The 19,618-nt window shown below is 43.7% G+C and overlaps 2 protein-coding genes across 4 annotated transcripts in view; one reads left to right on the plus strand and one right to left on the minus strand.

Moving 5' to 3' along the window:
* Positions 1-263: 263 nt before the first annotated feature.
* Commd9 (COMM domain containing 9) lies at positions 264-15,850 on the minus strand. The gene is made up of 6 exons (XM_055599806.1): positions 15,799-15,850; positions 6,667-6,792; positions 4,716-4,855; positions 2,969-3,003; positions 1,928-2,031; positions 264-980 (listed from the first exon to the last, which is right to left on the minus strand). The coding sequence occupies exons 1-6, from the start codon at positions 15,847-15,849 to the stop codon at positions 840-842; spliced, it is 597 nt and encodes a 198-aa protein (XP_055455781.1). The 5' UTR covers position 15,850; the 3' UTR covers positions 264-839.
* A 3,398-nt stretch (positions 15,851-19,248) lies between these two features.
* Positions 19,249-19,618, plus strand: part of Prr5l (proline rich 5 like) — a 166,623-nt gene continuing 166,253 nt past the window's right edge. For 2 of the 3 annotated variants that reach the window (XM_055599816.1, XM_055599845.1), the window contains exon 1: positions 19,249-19,370. The gene's annotated coding sequence lies outside the window, so the exon portion shown is untranslated. The remainder of the gene's footprint in view (positions 19,371-19,618) is intronic. The other variant, XM_055599823.1, reaches the window with a different exon arrangement.

Here is a 19,618-nt window from a genome sequence, read left to right on the forward strand (position 1 = left end):
TTCCAGATTTGGGTCTTATGCATGTGAGGCACATGAGAGATGTTCTCACATAGCCAAACTCTTAGGAGTGCCTCTACTGAGTGTTAGCCCTGTTATTTTGTTTCATGTCATGGGCAACAGCAGAGAGCTGTGGGGTTCATGTACCTTGTATCACCTTATGCTATGCAGCTGTGAGCTCTGTGGAATTAAGAAGTTGAGGTCATTTACCTGAATGAGAGGAAGTGAGGGCTGAAGATACAGACTTAAGAAGAACCACGCACGACCACAATCATCAAACTGTTATTTATTTCCAATCTTTCTGCCTTCTTGTCCAGGAACAGTGGCTAACAGTTTCAGTTTTTTGACTGGAGCTGGAGCCCAGCAGGGCTGCAAGCTCAGGGCAGGCTCTGAAGGGACCAAGTTGCAGTGCTCCACTCTGCTGGTTTCTGTGACGGAGAACAGGCACTATTGGCATCTCCCCAGTTCCCTCCTTGTTTTCCAAGGCTTGAACTGAGCTCATCTGAGCTAATGCTGGAGGTAAGCTCGCTCATTAGGTGGGCGCCATAGTACGGGCCTGCGTTTTCCACAGCAGTGCACACAGGCAGCTGATATAAAGAACATGTTCCCTCACACTGCTGGTAGCAGCAGTTCAGCGTCACCTGGGGCCTTCTCAGGGATGGCGGCTCCTGCTCATCACCAGGCAAAGAAACAAAAAGAAGAGCAGAGGGCAGCAGCAGCCTTGGCTGCTTCATTCCCTCCACTGTGCCTTCTGAGTGGCAGCAGCCACTCCGTCCCACCTCCACCCATTGTCAGCCCCGGCGCTGACCCCCCACATCTTTGCAGGTCAGTAGCTGGCTGGCTCATTTATTGGCTACAGCAGAGAGCTGGTCCCGGATGCGGCCCAGGCCATCTAACATGGTGTCCAGCGTTTCTTTGCTCAGCTCCATGGTCACAGCCGAGATGGAGGGTTTGTCTCCACACAGACTAGGATCTTCTTGGATCTGGAAGAAGAATGTGGTCCAGAAAGTCAAGGCTGCCTGGCTTTCTTTCTCACGGAAAGTGAGCCCTATCCAGTTCTACGGGCTCCTAAGAGAAGTGAGTGTAGCGGAGAATCCCAGCCTCCCATCCTTTAGCACCTGACAGTGAAGGAGATGCCCAACCAGGTCGCTCCTGCTGCAGGTGAGTGAAGGCTCATTTACATGCCCAATACCAGGTCTCAGCACGCAAGTGAGAAAACACTACCTGTTTATACCACATTTTGACAAGCAGGCTCTATGGAATACATAAAACAACTGGTCAATGAAGAGCAAAGTTCCAAATGTACTTATTTGCTCTTAGAAGAAATGAAATGTCACTTATTGCATTTTGAAAGGGACCTGTTAAAGACACTTCCTTGTCTTCTATAGATGTTGAATTTCTGGCATCTGGGGAAGTGGCTATAGCATGTACCCTTCTAATTTTAACTCACAAATCCTACCAAATGGGTATGGGCCTTTATCAGGTTCCGGAAAAGAACAATAAGGTGAAGATAATGAGACAGGGCATGTGAATAGGAAAATGAAGTGTTCACCAATCGACTGCCAACAGACACTTGGGCTGGGCTACGTACGGCAGTGATGGCCCAGTTCTGTGGGACAGGAAGCTAGTGAGAGGCTGGCTACTGGGTGGATCTGAAGGGCTAGCTGACATCTACACGTGTAACCCTGCTGATAAAGCTGGGCACCTTCAGACACAGCACATCGTCTAAGAAACACAACATTCTGCACCTGTCCTGAAACTTCGGCTTTTACCTGGCCCTGCAGGTATCACTGATAAGCACCACATTTGGGTGCTTATTATTGTTATTATCATTTTTTACCTTGACTGCTGGTGTTTTCGATGGCTGGGGGGGGGGGTCAACTCGCTATCATTCCCTCTTTCCTTCTGAGGGGCTCGACACTGGCCATACCTTCATCTGGAGCAGGCAGGTGGGGACAGCCATGCGGCTGATGCTGTCTGAGGAGGTTTTGATGTCCACTCTCCAGTCCAGGTCCATCAGGCGTGGCAGAGAGACTGTGGAGGGGGCAGTTTTGATCAGAGGCTATACCACCTATCTCTCCTGGGCTTTTATCTGATGACAGGTGACTGTAAGGAATGTATACATATGATACATCCGGTCTACAGGTCAGTCTCAGAAAGAGACAGGGAGGGCCTCGGACCTACAAGTTGTGCCTGACACACTGCTTTTGCTGCCACTCCCAATGAGTGCATCTCCAGACACTCATACTCCAGATGCTGAGACAGAGGGACAAGTGACACAAAGGAGAGATGCAGCCACAGCCTGAGTCGTAGAGGAAGGGCAACTTCAGCAACAGTGCTAGAAATTTTGTCTTACAGAAGACATGGCCTTGGGTTGAAGGCCCCAGCCTGCCTCCTCATCTAGAAGCCTGGACAGCAGAGCAGCTGGGATGGGCCAGCGCAGACACAGAGCTCCAGCTGTGTGACTTGCTGAAAGTCAGTGCAAGGGCAGTCACTCAGCACGTATAAAACCTCTTGAAGCAATTTCAATGCCTATTCTCTCCTTTTTGCAAATCACACACACACACAATCCTCATTGTTTATATTCATTGTACATGGTACTGTGTTGCCTAAGGTCACTGTCATATGCATATCTGTTGAGCACATCCCACCCCATACCCATTTCCTTCTTTCTCCTCCTCCCCTTCCTAGCCAGCTTTGTTCCCCTCTTTATTTTTGTCTTAACTGACACATACTTTAGGTAATTCACCTTCTGCTTAGGTATTTCTGTTAGAACCTGCTTCTATCATAACATATAATAATAATAATAGTAACGGTGATAATAATAAGTGAAATTTAAAAGGTACAACACAGAGTGTGATTTGGGACTGGAAGAGCTCTCTTTGATCTGTGGTCAAGTTCTGGCTTGGGGGACTCAGGGCTGGCACTGAAAAGCAGGGTCAAGGGGGGGGGCAGGTGCCTCAGTACTCACTCTGGTTTGTTTGGGCTTCGGTTCTCCAAGTAGATCTGTTTAAGAGGGAAAGATAAAGAAGAAACAATGGGAGAGCAATGAGGGTACACTTTCTGGTAATGATGGACCCAGACTTGTGGCCTCTTTCCAGGAAAAGGCCTCAGAAACCCCTCCCTTCAAAGGCAGTTTTTTATTGTTTTACAAAGCTCAGTGATGGTAAGGCCCAAATACTGCTGGGAAAACAAACAAACAAACATAAAAGGCATGGAACGAAAGCGACCCTAACAGAGGACTCTGGCTCAATCTGTGGGACCCATATGATCAAACAAGAGAACTAAGTCCTGCAAGCTACCCTCAGACCTCCCTGTCACCACGGCATGCCCCGCAGCCTTCCAAATAAATACATGTAATAAAAGAAACTTTAAAGATAATCAGAAAGCTTAATGTGTTGCGATCCCCTTATGCTACTGGTCTCAGAGAAAAAACAGAAATGATCAATTCACTCTTTCTCCCCTGTAGACCTACCGTGAGTACCGCATCATATGTAAAACACACCACACAAGCCTGCCAATGCCAGAGCAAGCAGCATCAGAGTGAGGTGCCAAGCAGTCTGAATAATATGTGGTCACGTGGGAGAGTTCTAAATAAGCAACAGAGCCCTTGGTAAGCAGCCATTACCAGTCGCTGCTGCTAGCCCCCCTCAAGCTGTCAGCTAGACAACAATCACTTCTACTTAAGATTCATGCTGAAAAGTATCTTCCCAGCTTAGAAGATACAGACAACTCACAAAATAAATTTTTAAAATGACCAATAAACATGGAAAAAAGACATTCAACATCTCTAATGTCAAAAATTAAAAGCTAAAATGAGCTACCACTTTGCAGCCAAAGACCTGGGGAAAGCAAAGAAGTCTCCACGCTGTGACACCAGGCTCTGAGGGCCAGGCCTGCAATCACAGCAGCAGAAACAACAGGCTCCACATGCTAGGCTAACCTGGGCTACACAGGGAAACCTAATCTAAAAAAAAGTGTTGCAACAATGCTTCTGGTAGCCAACTTGATATTATTATCAAGGCAAAAGCCAGTATGTTCCAGTATGCACATGGCCTTTATGCCAGTTAGTGAATAACTGCATACATAACAAAGTTCCTATCACAAATTGTTTTGGGGAGAAACTGCCAATATCTTAAAAGGTTAACCTTTAGGGAGTTAAAAAAATGATACCAAATTCCTCCATGTAATAGAATATACTTTACACAACTATTAAAAATGACCCTAAGGTCATTTACTGAAGTGTCATCAATATTAATACTGTTTGCTGAAAATATGCAACCTATAAAACAGTAAGGTCCTGTCTGTTAAAAACAAAACCAAAAGATCATCTGTTCTCTCTCTGTATATATATGCAAAGAGAAGCACCAGGTTCTCAATTTCAAGCCAGCAGTGGGAGCACACACTTGTAATCTCAGCACCTGGGAGGTGGAGGAAGAAGGAACACAAGTTCAGTGTCATCCTTGGCCTCAAATGGAGTTCAAGGCCAGCTACATGAGACCCTTTTGCACATAACAAAAATAAGCACACAAATAAATAGCTTTCCATTAAAGAATGGATGCAACTGACCTCTGGGTGTGGGATTATAAGTGTCTTACTTTCTTCTATCACTTATCTGTATGCATTTTCAACCACAAACTTATATTATTTCTACAGGAGTAATAAATTATTACTAACAATTACTAAAGTTAAAGAGAGACTCAAAAGCACACACTTACATGTGCTCCAGGATGATTTTTGTCAGCAGGTTTTTGAGGTTTTGGTGGAAATTTTCTGGAAAGAGAGCCAGAATTGGCTCAGCAGAGGACAGGTCTCGGAACGCCACCAGCCTCGTAAAGTGGTGCAGGGCCTGGAGCAGCTGTAGGAGAGACAGGGCAGCCATGTAGCTGCAGGGCGGAGGCAGCAGGGTACACACAGAAGGGCAGGGGTGGAGTGCTGTACTCACCCATGGGGTGCACTACCAAAGTCACATGAAGTGTGGGGTCCTCTGTAGCAGATGCTGACACCCAGCATGACTTTGCTAGTTCATTGGTTCTTTCAGAAGACAGACACAGCTACCTGACTTAGGAAGCCATCTGCTTGTCAGAAACTTGTTAGCTGTAGGCAAAGGGGTTATGTATCTTTTGCTTCTGTGGAAGAATCTGACCTTCGCTTAACTTTGTGATGCTATTTCCCTGGTAACCCGAGAGAAGTGGAAAGCCATCTGGGTTCCTAGGCAATCCTGCATTGGGCCAATGCCTCTGGACTAAGAGGACTGTGAAAACACTAGGCCACACTTCCCTGAGTGAGGCTGTACCCTCCTTGCAAGAATCTGAACCTGTGCTTATTGAGCTGTTGGAGGAGATATTGGTTCCCCTGGAGTGCGGGCTTTGAACTAGGAAGGAAGGCATCTCATGTCCTTACCTTTAAGCTATCACCGGGAAGATCAAAGAAAAACAGTTCTTGGTCTACCTAGTGGCATGACTCCTCTGTGAAAGAGGAGTCTTAGACCCTGCCTTGCTATGTTTTCCTATCTTATATCCTTGTAGGCCCTGGACATCAAACCCAAGGTTTCTGCACAGTGGGCCAGATCTCTGCCTTTGAGCTATAGCATCCTATGTCCTTATGGATCTGCAGCCAAACATAGCTTAGCATTCACATAAGAACGTAATGATGCTTAGTCGAACCCAAGAAAGCTCTGGAGGTGAGCAGAGGAGGAGCTTCTCTGCTTTGTAGGTTTATCTGATACCATGGAGGTTGTCTGACTATAAATGAACACAACCTAAAGCAAAGGGAAGAGAAGCTTGCAGCAGCTTGAGTTAATGCCACAGCAGTGACCACTTTATCAACATGTTTTGGAATGGGCTTGTCTCTGTTCTCTATTTAATTTTTCCCATTCCTTCCTATTTTCCTATAATCACCCAGCTGTACCCAAGTCCTTGCTTCAGCATTTATTTTAAGGGCATCCTTAAACTAAGTCTACAATCTTACTTCTGTCTTTTGCTTTCCTATAGTTGATTTCCATGAATAAAGCTCTAGAATAAAGAAAAAATAATGGCAATAACCGTGCCAACTGAATGAAGATAGGTCAAGCACATCTGCCCTGGATGAACAATACTGTCACTGATGTGTAATTTAGCATGAATCACCCTGGCTTCCTCTTAGCTGCCTGAAGAAAATCATATAGGCTGAGCAGAAGACATCACATAAGCGGGAGGGAAGAGATGGGGAACACAGCATCCCTGAGGGAGCCTGATTGAACCCAGCAGCGGGTACTCTCTAATGCCACTCAGGCCTCCGTGCCTGAGCTCAAAGACATCCCTGTAAGGCTGCCTGAAGCTGCCCAGCTGACACTTCATCAGCACCCACAAGTCACACTCTGGGCACGAAACTCAGAAAGGGTTGTGGTTTTTGTTTTGTTTTTTAATACACGGCCTAGCTAATAAGTCTAGGTAATAAAAGTGGCCTGGAACTCTGGTTATTTATCAGAGTTATGTGTCACAACAAAAGGCTCAAAGACGAAACCCTTAGAGTTCATTACTATTTTAAAAAATCAGTCTGAAGTTGTACAATGTCAACAGATGTGTCAATGAGAAAAGGTCTTTGGACCCGCAGCTGACTGGGAAGTCAAGAGAGAGGTCAGCAAGTGATAAGGACTGATGGGTGAAGGTCACATCTCACCACACTTACTTGCTCTGCCTCCTCCTGGGTTACAGACAAGCTGGAACATGTAAGGTCCAAGAGTTTCTTAGAGTCAAGGGCTGAACTGGAAAAGCTTTCTTGGCACAGTTGTCTGACGACATCTTTTGAGGAGGCCTAGGAGTTAATGTACAGATGGACACATTTACATTACAGTCTGCAGACATTTGTGTTGGTTGTTTGATGATGCTTTTGAGAGATTCTTAACAATGAAGGATCATGGGGCACTTCCGTTTCTGGGAAGATGGATGCGCCTTTCCCTATTCACCCTGCTGAAAACAACTAATATCTCTAGGCACTTAGGGAAAACAAACTCAACCATGGATGGAGGCAGGGGTTGGGGGATGGGGGCCAGACCTGCTAGGATGAGGCCCAGGGAACAACACAGTGATGAGGTTCTTGGTTTCCCTTTGCCTTATTGATCCCAGACCTTGCCCTAGAGAGGCAACCTCCTAAGACAGAAAACTTAAAAACAAACAAACAAACAAACAAACAAACAAAAAAATACTTTAGCCAACAATGGCTATCCCATAAAGAACTGTGAACACACATCACCGGGGCCAGCAATGGCTGAAAGGAAGCCTCACTGTGAGCACCAAGCCCTGTGATGTTACAGCAAGGAATCCCAACATCTCTGCTAGGGTAGTATCCAGGAAAGACCATTGGGAAGCTAGGATCTTCATTCCCATCACTTGTAACAAGCCACACTGCTCTGAGGGGCAGATGAAAGACAGCCCACTATATGAAATTACCTAGCCTGAACAGAGGAAAAACAGACTGAAGCTAATCAAGAAGGCCTTGGGGGCCTGAAGGGCTCCACCAAAGATCTAACAAGGGTAGCACTGAAGTCATGTGGAGAGAAAGTTTAATCCAGCAACATGACTGCTCTGGCAAGGGATCACATCCAAAGACCTTCTAGGTCTATGTGATCCAGTTGGAATGCAGACACACTCTGGATTACAGTATGATCTGGCTGGAATATAGACACCCTCTTAGTACATACCTTTCACCCCAAACAATGAAAGTAAAGTTAGTTTCTAGAAGGAAGCAGCCATGTTTGAAAGTGATGTCTATTTGAGGAACAAACAAAGTGTAGAATCAGAGAAAGATTTGACAGAATGAGTCAGAGATAGGATACAACCAACTCGCCTGAGAACAGGACAGGAAAGAGAAGCTACTTGACTGGGACAGTTTTACAGAGACAGGTTGCAGAGAGAACAAGCCAGACACAGGTGAAGACAGAATGAGCCTGAGAATGAGAAGGAGCCAGAAGAGTAAAACATATTGACAGAATTAGTTTGAGGAGAGGCAGAGAAATTCAGTCAGAATCCAAAAGAAGCCAGTTTGAATCAGTCAGCTTGGAGAAGCGTTTAGGCAAGAAGAGCTGAGCTAAACCAGCCAGTGAGAAGTTAGAAAGAGCTAGAAAGGCTTGGAAACAGCTTGCATCTCATCCTCACATCTGAGGAAATAAAAACATTTACAGTAAATGGAGGCAATAGAAGGGAAAATGGTAGATAGATAGATAGGTAGATAGATAGATAGACAGATGATAGGTAGGTAGGTAGATAGATAATAAATAGATGATAGATAGATGGATAGATATATAGTATTTTAGGAAGTAATAGAACATATTATTAAACTTTCCATGTTTAACCAGACTTAATGGTAGATGTCTCAAGAACCCAAGTAAAGCCTAAAGAGCATAATTTTTAAAACCTCACACCAAGACATAGAAATTAAATTTTTTAAAAAGGTGTAAGTAGTGTGAGAAACACTCAGAATGGCAACGGCTTTCATGTCAGAACTCAAGAGAGGCAAGAAAGCATATTTCTCAGATACAGAATGAATCGTCAACCTAGAACCCTCAGCTAGTAAAATGTCCATCAGGAATGAAAGAAAACCAAGATAATCTGTCAGAATATCTATTATAAAGAATGACTGTCATGTTTTTCAACAGAAAAGGAACAACAGAAGTGTGGGGATCCACTGTGACCTGACTGAAACTATCTTGGGTCCTCACTACCATCCTGGCCCCCAGCAACACTGGCCTCTTTTCTCTGCAGCTTCCTGGCATCCTAGGGACACACAGAACTGTTATGTGAGCTTTACAAGCTGATCCTGGTACCATCCACATCAACAATATGCCTGACACTAGTCTGTCACCTTCTGACTTTGTCAATCAGTGCTTTTATAGATTTTCCTGGAACACAAAAACAGAAAAGAACAAGCAAAGATGTAAAGACTACATTTTCTAAATTACATCTGAAGGCTAAAGCAAAAATAATAATAACTGTTTGGTGGAGTTTTAAGTGTGATGTAGAAGAAAGATTTAATACAAACGTGTTATAACTAGACTTCATCCTAACTGATAAAATGATGACACCAACAGACTGTGATAAAATATATATACACAAAGTATGATTAGAAAGGCTCTGTTAAAAAGATAATATACACGTGTGTGCATGCATGTGTGCATGTGTGTACATGTATGATGTATGTGTATGTGTAGATGTGTGTGCATGAGTGTGCAGGTGTGTGTATATGAGTGTGTGTATACCAGGTGAGGATGTCCAGTGTCCTGCTTCGTCACTCTCCTTATTCCCTTGAGTCAAGGTCTCTCACTGAAGCTGGAAGTGGGCCAGCAGCCAACAAACCTCAGAGATTCCCCCTGTCCCTGAGCGCTACAAGTGCTTGGATTACAGGCAGCTGTGTGGCCATATAAAGCTTTTTAAGTGAGTGCTGGGAATTCAAACTCTGGTTCTCATGCTTGCACAGCAAGCACTCTTACACATTTAGCCTTCTTTCTAGCCCCCCCAAATAGAATTATTTTTAAAATGTTCAAATAACCAGTGGGGAAGCAGAGAAATGTAAAAAAGAAAAATAAAATTAAAAAATGAGCAGAAAAACAAAAAAAAAAAAAGAGCAGATTTAAGTCCTAGCATGGCACTATTTATATGAACTCTACGTGACCTAAAAATTCTAATTAACATAAAAAAATTGGCAAGAGTGGATGAAAAATATTAAATGCTATATACAAGGAGATAGTATATGGGTAGTAAAAAAAAGTAGATGGATGAATAAAGAATGCCATGCAAACACTAATCAAAGGAACGCAAGAATGGCCACATTGATGTTAGATAAACCATACTTTGCAAAAAGAAAACTATCAGGACAATATTATAAAATGCTGCAAGGTTCTGTCTACCAAGAAGACATTCAGGCATCCAGAATGTGTATTCACACAGCACAAGGACTGCAAACTGTGAATTGGAAACTGACAAAAATCTAAGGGGAAACAGGTGACTTCCCAAATGCAGCGGGCACAGCAACACCTCTCCTTCAGCAACTGACAGAACCAGCCAGATATGAAACAGGAAACGAAAGAACTCAGCAACACCATTCATCACTCTAATTGACATCCATGTAACACTTCCCCAGTAAGAGGTCAGGGGAAGTAAGTGAAACAAAGAGCTGGCAAAAGTGACGAGCCAGATATTGAAAGGATAAAGAAAAGCCTACACACAAACCTGATGGCTTCCACAAAAATGGACCCATTACTCAAAACACCATCACAGTGTCCTCATACGGAACAGATACGCGACAGCTGTCACTGTTCAGGAAATTGCATCTACAACATTAACTCAAAAAAAAAAAAAGAAAAAGAAAGAAAGAAAACTCTAGAACATAACATTTTTACTGAAGAATTCTAACAAACATTTCAAGATTAAAAATATCAAGTCTATAAATCTCTTTTAGAAAACAGAGGAGAGGGTAACAGTTTTCAATGAATTTTATGAGCAAATTACCTTAATATCTAAACCAGACAGTCTGGATAGTTACAGATTAGTATCCTTTCATAGAAACTGACATAGAAATGCTTAGCAAAATATTAGCATATAGAAATGTGCAATTTATAAAGTATAGATAATACACGATGGCCAGATGGGATTTATTACCGGGATATGAATCTGGTTAAATATTTGAAAATCTATATAATTCACAATTTTAACAGATTTGGTGTGGGCAGACAATCTCAAGAAAGAAAAATGTTTGATGAAATTAAAGATAAGGGGTTTTTTTTGTTTTTTTTTTGTTTGTTTGTTTTTTACCCAAATAAACAAGCAAACAAACAAACCCTCTCAACTAGTTTGGTCTGGCAGGTAAAGAGGGCGTGTGCTGCAAAGCCTGAGGACCGGAGTTTGATTCCTGAAACCTACATGATGGAAGGAGAGAACCAAGTCCTGCAAGCTGTTTTCTGACTCTATACCTGCATCATGGCACATGCGAATAACACACACACACACACACACACACACACACACACACACACACACACACACTCAAATAAATTTAAAATAAAATAAATTAAAAAATGAAATTCTTAGAAAAATCTACCTGGCATCCTGGGAGGCCAGTGTAGACACTCAAAACGTAGGGGTGCACATCCTATGAAACTGCAGCCTCATAATCCCACTTGGCCAATCAGCACAGGAGAATTGAGGGCTAATAGTTAACAGCTCATGCTATGTCCAGCATAGCTCTGTCCTAACAAGGATGGAAGAAAAAAATTAACACAGACATGTATACAGAAAATGTGGGATGGAGTAGGCTGTACTCACTCTGATGGAGCAGCACCAACCACCATGCAAAACCCTGGACCCAAACCTGTTCGTTACGTACAGCAGGAGAGGGGGGCAGCTAGTCTCCACACTCTCTTGGAGGAAGAAGCTGCAGTGGATGCTTTCTGAACACTCTGTCAACATTTACACACAGACCGAAGGAAGGCTTTGACAATTCCCTGAGCCTGACATGGTGGCCAATTCCCATGGGTCTGAGGCACCGGAGTCCTTGTCAATACTACACACTCACTCAGGACTTCATCTGTTCCTTACATGTTCACCCAGGGCTTCTGTGATCCCTACAAATGTACTAGTTGCAAGACAGTGTCTTGTCCTCAGACTCACCACTCTTCTGAGCAAATTCCTGAGAGTTCCAGAAATAAGGAAAGACAAAGGACTTAAGGCTATGCAGACTACACAGGAAGAATTAAAAGTCTCTGCTAATAAAGATGATTTTCTACATGGAAAGTTCCAAAGAATGTACACATACACACACACACGTACACATACACACACGTACACATACACACACGTACACACACACACACACACACACACACACACACAAATAAACAAAATAAAAAGCCCCAAACCAAAAACATCACCAAAACCTAGTATAAGTAATTCAACACATTTGGAGATACAAAATCAACACACAAAATCCAGCTTTATTTCTACAAAGAGATATCCCTTGACTTAGCACAGGATGACATCCATCCTGTCTTTAAAATACCCTAACCAGGGGGCTGGAGAAATGGCTCAGCAGGTAAGAGCACTGACTGCTCTTTCAGAGGATCCAGCTTCAATTCCCAGCTCTTACATGGCAGTTCACAACTGTCTGTAACTCCAAGATCTGACACCCTCACACAGACATACATGCAGGCAAAACACCAACGCACATAAAATAAAAATAAATAATTATTTCTAAAAATACCCTAATTAGAAAATACATATAATACACCTAACTTATGGAATCCCATGGTTTGGTGACATGGTTTGGTCACAGTACACTGGATAGAGTGAGCTGTTTACACTAAATGCCGCCAGGATCACTGGATGCCAAGGAACTGCCATCTGGCATTTCCAGCATCTCCCACAGATGCTGAAAGCTAGGAGATGATTCAAAGTACTGTTTTGATGCAATGCTATAATTTTCACATTGTTGTAAAACAATTAAGAGTTGAACCATCTTAATTTGGGTGCTATCTGTCCAAGTAATGGACATGTAGACATAATTTTAGAAGTGTCACTTGCAGTTGGTCAAACAATGAATTCTAGGACTTCTGTGCTATGACTACACATTGCAGACAGAAGGGCTCAGAGAAGATAAGATAAATATGGAGACACATCAAGTTTATGTACTGGGAGATTCAATATCCTAAAGAGGGCAATTTCCCGCTAATTGCTACTTATGTTCAATACAATCCCTAGCAAAATCTAAGCAAGTTTGTTTTACATGTAGCCAACAACATTTTAAAATGTATACTGAAAAGCAAAGGAGTTAGAACAGCTAAAGCAATGTGCACACACAAGCATGTGTGTGTGTGTGTGTGTGTGTGTGTGTGTGTGAATGTGTTGGGAGATACATGTGCATATGTGTGTGCATGTATGTGGAGGCAGAAGACTGTCTCACTGTGGGTCCTCAGGCACCAGCTACCTTGCTTCTTCAAACAAGTGCTACCACTGGTCCAAACCAGCCAAATAGCCAAGGCTGCCCAGCCTGCCCCAGGAATCCAGCTGCCTCTGCCTCCCTATATTAGGATAACAAGTGCACACCGACTTTTTCACATGGGATCCAGGTATCATACCCACAGCTTCATGCTTAACATGTGCACGCATAACATGTGATTTACTGACTGAGCTATGTCCCCAGCTAAAGATTTTGAGAAAAAAAGAATAAAATAGGAAAAATTGGTCTGACGTCAAGATTTATTATATAGTTAGGGCACTCAAGCCTGTGTATACACAGAAGGATAAACACAGAAATCAAGGCAACAGAGAACCCCTAAACAAACACACGCAAATATGGCCAAGGGATTCTTGAATTACAAAAGCAATTCAGTGGAAGAAAATTTTCTTTTCAACAAACAGTTTGACATTAAAAAAGCACACTCAAATTAAGTAGCACACACTTCATACAAAATAAGCTCAGTATGGACCGCAGAGTCAAATAGGAAAGACAGACGGCTTTCAGGGTCAAACACTTGCTGCACAGGCCTGATGACCCAAGTTTGGATCCCCAGAACACACACAAAACCCAAATAAGGGCCCGTGCCTGCAATGCTAGGGCTCCTGTCTGAAAATGATAGGTAGAAGGGGCATTCCCAGCTTGTGGGCAGTGAGCCTGGTGTACGCTGCCACAGATGATGAGAAAATCTCCAACAAGACTGAAGGCAAGAACTGATGCCCAAGCTGTCTTCTGACCACATGTACACACCTAAAACCTCACACACACACCCCCCACACACACACCCCACACACAGATCCAAAACACATTTACCAGAATGATTCAGATAGGATATACTGACAACCCCAGATGATGTGTGACGTAGTGCAGGCACTCGGGAAATTTGAAGATGTCTTCAAACCATGCAACTTCCGGATGACCTAGCAACTTTATTTGTAATAGCAAGTACTGAAAATACGCTATATATTTTTCAACAGACCAATGAGCAAAGAAAAATACATTACAGAATACTCCTCAGCAATAAAAAGGAAGCAAATGTACATATGATTTGTATGATTCTCTAGAGTAGTGGTTTCTTAACCTTCCTAATGCTGTGAACCTTTAGCACAGTTTCTCATGTTGTGGTGACCCCCAACCACAAAATTATTTTGCTGCTACTTCATAAGTGTAATTTTGCTACTGTTGTTAATCACAATGTAACTATCTGATATGCAGGTTAACTGATAAGAGAACCCCAAAGGGGCTGCAACCCACAGTTGAGAACTACTGCCCTAGAGAATTAGGCTGAGTGAGGAAAGCCAATCCACAAACATCACTTCCGTAGGGTTTACAAAAGTTCTTGAAATGAAAAAGAATAACCGAAGAACACCAAAGAGTAAAGAAGGCTGGAGGTCTGCTGCAGGTGAGCACAGCTATAAGACATTAACCCAGGGGTCTTACACTGACAGAGATGCCTTGCAGTTTGACTGTATCAATGTAAATACCTCAACTGTGATATTATTCTGTAGATTTTCAGGAAGTCACCATTAGGGGACACTTGACAGAAGGTAAAGGGCATCTCTCTGAATTATTTCTTACAACTATGTGAGGCATTCCAGTTAGCTTTTAAATAAAGCTTATTCAAAAAAAGCAGAGCAATGAAAACGAACGAGCTATTGCTGAAGTGTTCTGTTTTTGTGAAGTTCACATATGAGCAATATTAAGCTGACTGTGTCTGAAGCAATGCACTGTTGGAAAGGCGAGTGGAAGAAGTAGTCAAGGAGCCGCAAGGGAACTGCTCGTGCTTCAGTTTGCGATCTGTTGTTGGCTACATGAACGTGTAGTCATCAAGTGAAGGTACTCATGATTTCTGCATTTTCAATATCTATGCTATATATGCTATATATACTATATACATATGTACATATGTACATAGATACACATATATAGGCATATATGTATACCTATATTTAAGTTTATCTAGGGAAACAGAATGTCCCAAGACAAGCAGGCATGGAGAAGCAATGATTCAAATCAACCACAACGAAGAAGAAAAAGCTGGGAATGAGAATTCTAGGCTTCTAGTCACAACTCTGTTACACGAATGCACCTAATATAGCTATCTCTTTCAGCAAATGCTGGGTGCCATCAGTTGTTCTACTTGTTGGGATGCATTTGGGAACAACAAAGTCAAAGCGTTCTGGAGTAGACCAAACAAATGCATACTATGGAGAGGGCATTAACTGTGTGGCTGATAATGACTGTCACAGGTATCATTTCTGATCTTCAACTGGAGAAGAGAGAAGAAAAGAAAACAAAAGGAAATAGAAGTCATGTTGCTCAGAAGAGACTACAAACAGACCCAGGATGTCAGCTAGTGATAAGTTCTAAGAGGGAAAGAAAAGTCACCCTTCTACAGAATAACTCAAACTTCACGACGACCCCATGTGAGGAAAGGGAGGAGATTTCTCTGATAGTGCGTGCAGAGAGAACAGGATGAAATGGGGAACTGGTGTTTGTCACCCCAATGCTCCAATCCGGAAAACCACTCGTAGTTACTAATTCTTGGGTGCATTTACATCGATTATCTGATTTTTTTTTTTTTTTTTTTTTTTTTTTTTTTTTTTACTTTCTCCTTAATGTCACGGAGAGTTTAATTTCTGTTGCTCCTGATTAAAAGCTTAGAACGGCTGAGCGATTTTCTCACGGTCACACAGACAAGTACTGGCGCAGGGGACAGTTCTCCAAGCCAGGGCCTGTTAATTCCAGACTCTTGCTTTGCACAAAGTCCCAGAGACTAAGACAGTCGCCGCACGCGTCCCCACCCCGGCAAGATACCTTCAGCAGGCTCTGGAGCGCAGCGAAATGCTCCATTGTCAAGGCCGCCATCTTTCTGGAGTCACGTGACAACGGGAGCAAGCAGGGCACGCCACATGACCCCTCCCGGGACATGCCGGGAGTTGTAGTTCTTCACTGTGGCAGTCGGGAAATGGAGTGTTTCAGGATTTGCAGAGAATGGGAAGTCTCACTCCTGCATGGCTAAACTCAAATACCAGAGGGCCGAGATGCTGGGAGAACTCAGATATAGTATGGTTTCCAGGGAGCAACTGGTTGAACTTCCCAGGTCAGGGAAACTGGTTTTGCCTTTGCCTTTTTGTCAGGGAGTCATTATTATTATTATTATTATTATTATTATTATTATTATTATTATTATTATTATTATTATTTGCTCCTGTTTAAAAGCTCAGAAAGGCTGAGCGATTTTCTCACGGTCACACAGACAAGTACTGGCGCGTGAGGCAGTCATCCAAGCCAGGGCCTGTTTATTCCTAAGTCTTGCTTTGCACAAAGTCCCAGAGACCAAGACAGCCGCCGCACGCGTCCCCACCCAGGCAAGATACCTTCAGCAGGCTGCCTGATTTGGGGAATACACTTGCAGGCTTGGCAGGCACCGTAGCAACTTAGATGCCCAGAAGTGATCGGCCTACTCGCCATCTGGATTTATGGAGCTGTGCCTATTTGAATTCTTGGAATTCACACACACACATGCACGCTCGCACTCCAGCAGTACACCTGAGAAAACACTGTGCTCTTAGGCATTTAGTTTCTTCTCTGTTTGTGGAGAGGTAGGGGCTTGGCATTATGATTAGCCTTACCCAGACAGTGAAGCTAAATCACTTAGGGTTCTTAGTAACTTTCCCGTGGTCCCAGGAGAGATTTGGTTTGAAGAGCAGGTGATTAGAAAAGGGGTTAGAAAGGAAGAAGGTCTATGCAAGTGTTTCCTGTCTCATTGCTACTCATCCCAGGCATGCACTCCTCTGTCTGTACTCCTTCCCTTGAGTCTCTTGTTCCGGAAATCAGTGTGGAGGCTCATGCAACAAGGAACAGAGGCCTGCCAATACCTCCTTCCTCGGAGTCAGAACCTCCAGCCTTCAGAGAGTCTGAAAGTGGCAGCAGTTGAGCCAATGGCTTAACTGCAACCTTCTTAGGGGTTGACTCTGATATTTATCTCACAGGTTCAGGCTTTGCTCACCTGGTCTCTAGCTTGTGGGACTGTCTTAAATGCTGTGGAGCCTTTAGGAATTGGAACCTGGCTAGCGAAGGTCCCTAGTGGCAGGCCTATGAGGATTATGCTGTTTCTGGTTCTGGCCTGTTAATGTGGAGTCTTGTCTGTACATTATTGCTACCCTACTCTGCCATGTTGGATTACAACTTCTGAAACCATGAGCCAAAATGAACCTTCCTCCTCTAAGTCGTTTCTGTCTAGTGTCATGCCATAGTGACACAACAGTAACCAACATCCTTGTGAAGCCACTCGGCGGAACTATTCCAGGGTCGCTGGCCTTGAAATTTTGTATGAGACTTTGAGTGCTGCCTTTCCACTTTGTGATTCAAAATGGCTGCAGGCTGTGAGCTCCCAGCATGAGGTACCAACCACTGTTTGATAGCTACTAGGGAAGACTCAAATCCAGGTGGGCAAAGATGCCAGCCAAAGCAGCCGCCAGCCAAAGCAGCCACCGGCCCTGGCATGCATGCAGCCCTCTTTGCTGGGTACCGTATCTGCTTCACCTGCAAGACGGGGAGTGACTCCAGCTTCAAGAACAGACTTCCGGAACTAAGAAAGAAACAGAAATCTGTGAAAAGGGGAGCCGGGCTTTCCACGCTATCAGACTTTAAAGATGCTGGTTCTTCCTTGAATAAGCACAGCTAGATGAAGAGTTACCAGTGAACGGTGGATGTGCTAACGGTGTAGACCGTGGTGTGGGGGCAGCTTCAGCAGCTGCTGCAGATGTGACGGCAGACTCCTCCACAACCACTGCTAACCAGACTTCCAACCATCAGTCAGAGAACTGTAAGTGCTCCGAGCTTGGCTGGAGATGATGTGGGCTGTGCCAGATATATCAACATGATAAAATGTCAATTAAGATGCTTCCAAAAATTCTAAACTTGGAAGCTGAGTAGCTGCGTGGGAATAAGGGCAGACATGCTTGTTACAGACTGTCCAACACTGAAATCTGCCACACTTAAAGTTTACTTTGAGTAGATTCATCTGTCTGCTTTATTTATTTATTTCCAGTGGAAAAGTGCATCTCGAAAGAGCTTTTTATTCATAGATACACCTAAGTTATCAAGCTATCATGGGTTTGAATTCTTTCTTAGGGCATGCAATCAAAATGTAAAAACGGTAGAACGAGTCTCTACAAACTTCATCTCTGTTGCCGTGGCAGTTAACCTGACAGAAGACAATGTGGAGGGGAGGGTTTGGCTTACAGTTCCAGGGTATTGGTCCATCACTGAGTCAGGAACCTGAGACTGTGGTCACACCACACCCTGTCAGGAGCAGGGAGAAAAACAAATGCGCCCATTGCTGCCTGCTAGCTGCTTATGCTCAGCTAGCCTTCTTCACTCTTACTGACTTCAGTGCCCAGCCCAGGAACTGGTGCTGCCCACAAGCAGAGTGGGTCCTTCCATCTCAGTTAAGAACCAAGACAACTTCCCAGAGACACATGCACAGACTAATCCAACCTAGGTAAGTCCTCCAGTGAAACTCCCGTCTCAGATGGCTTTAGGGTACAGCACGCTGACACCTGAAAACCAACCAGCACAATTACTTTGGTTTAAAAACTCCCACTGGTTTGTTTCAAAAGATTTAGGGGCACAGGAAGTGTAGAAGTTATCCACAGAATACTCTAAGTCAGAAAATTGAATAGGAGCTTGTTGGTGTTTGTGAAAACTAAGCATTGAAGATCATAAAAAGATTACTACCGGGTTTTTTTGTTTTGTTTTTGTTTTCTGATTCTAATATCTTGGGCCTCTAAAGCCTGTAAAGGAAGGGGAGAGGAACACTGGGGATTTAGCATGTACTGAAAATGACCCGTAAGTAGGAGATCACTCTTAGGACAATGACCCCTGCTTTCCACTATAGAACCTATTGACTGACGGTGTATGTCTTGTCCATGCCCTAAATAGCCTGATTGCTAAGATTAGTTAAGTTCAGGGCACATCAAGCCAAGAATGACACCATGGCCTCATTTCTCATCCGCTGTCCGCAGGAGTAACAGAGAAGCAGCTGCTAACACAGCAGCATTGTCCCTGTGTTTGTACACAAGCCCCCTTTGTTTCCATCACACACACAGAGCAGTGGCTGGGACAATAGCCTGGAATAACACTGTATCCTCCTTTCTCCAATGTTACACTTGTTTATCAGTTCTGGGATTGGCAAACAATGCTTTCCTGCTGGCAGGGGGCAGCTTTTCTTGTTCTGTTTACTTCTCCATCAGTCTTCAGGGTCGGTGAGTGAGGCCCCGAGTGATCTGGACTGGCCAGATGTCACCACCTGAAGAGGCTGGAAGGACACTGCACCTCTCCTGTGCATGGTAGGGACCACCCTGCAAGAAGGAACGAGATAGGTAATCTGGGAAGCGGTGAAGAGCTTAGGGTGGAGACATGACAGGTAATGGCTGAGGGTGCTGCCCAAAAAGGATGGGACTTGGGGTTCAAGACATCCTATTTCCTTAGGCACCTCTTACTCACACACAGGGAAAAGCAACTGTGGTCAAGTACGGCAGCCCCCCAACAGAGAAGCAGAGCTGGCTTGCTATGTCTATGGGTTTCACATCTGTGAATGTAATCCGTGTTGGATAAAAACAATATCATT

This window comes from Psammomys obesus, unplaced genomic scaffold (genome assembly GCF_907164565.1).
Source record: "Psammomys obesus unplaced genomic scaffold, mPsaObe1.curated_primary_1811, whole genome shotgun sequence".
Taxonomy (NCBI): domain Eukaryota; kingdom Metazoa; phylum Chordata; class Mammalia; order Rodentia; family Muridae; genus Psammomys; species Psammomys obesus.

Excerpts from the sequence above, each read along its gene's own strand:
- Commd9 (XM_055599806.1), bottom strand. The coding sequence starts at position 15,849 with ATGGCGGCCTTGACAATGGAGCATTTCGCTGCGCTCCAGAGCCTGCTG. Across the intron at positions 6,793-15,798 it reads CGCTCCAGAGCCTGCTGAAG|GCCTCCTCAAAAGATGTCGT; the intron begins GTATCTTGCCGG and ends ATTAACTCCTAG. Across the intron at positions 2,032-2,968 it reads CGAAGCCCAAACAAACCAGA|TCTCTCTGCCACGCCTGATG; the intron begins GTGAGTACTGAG and ends CCCCCTCCACAG.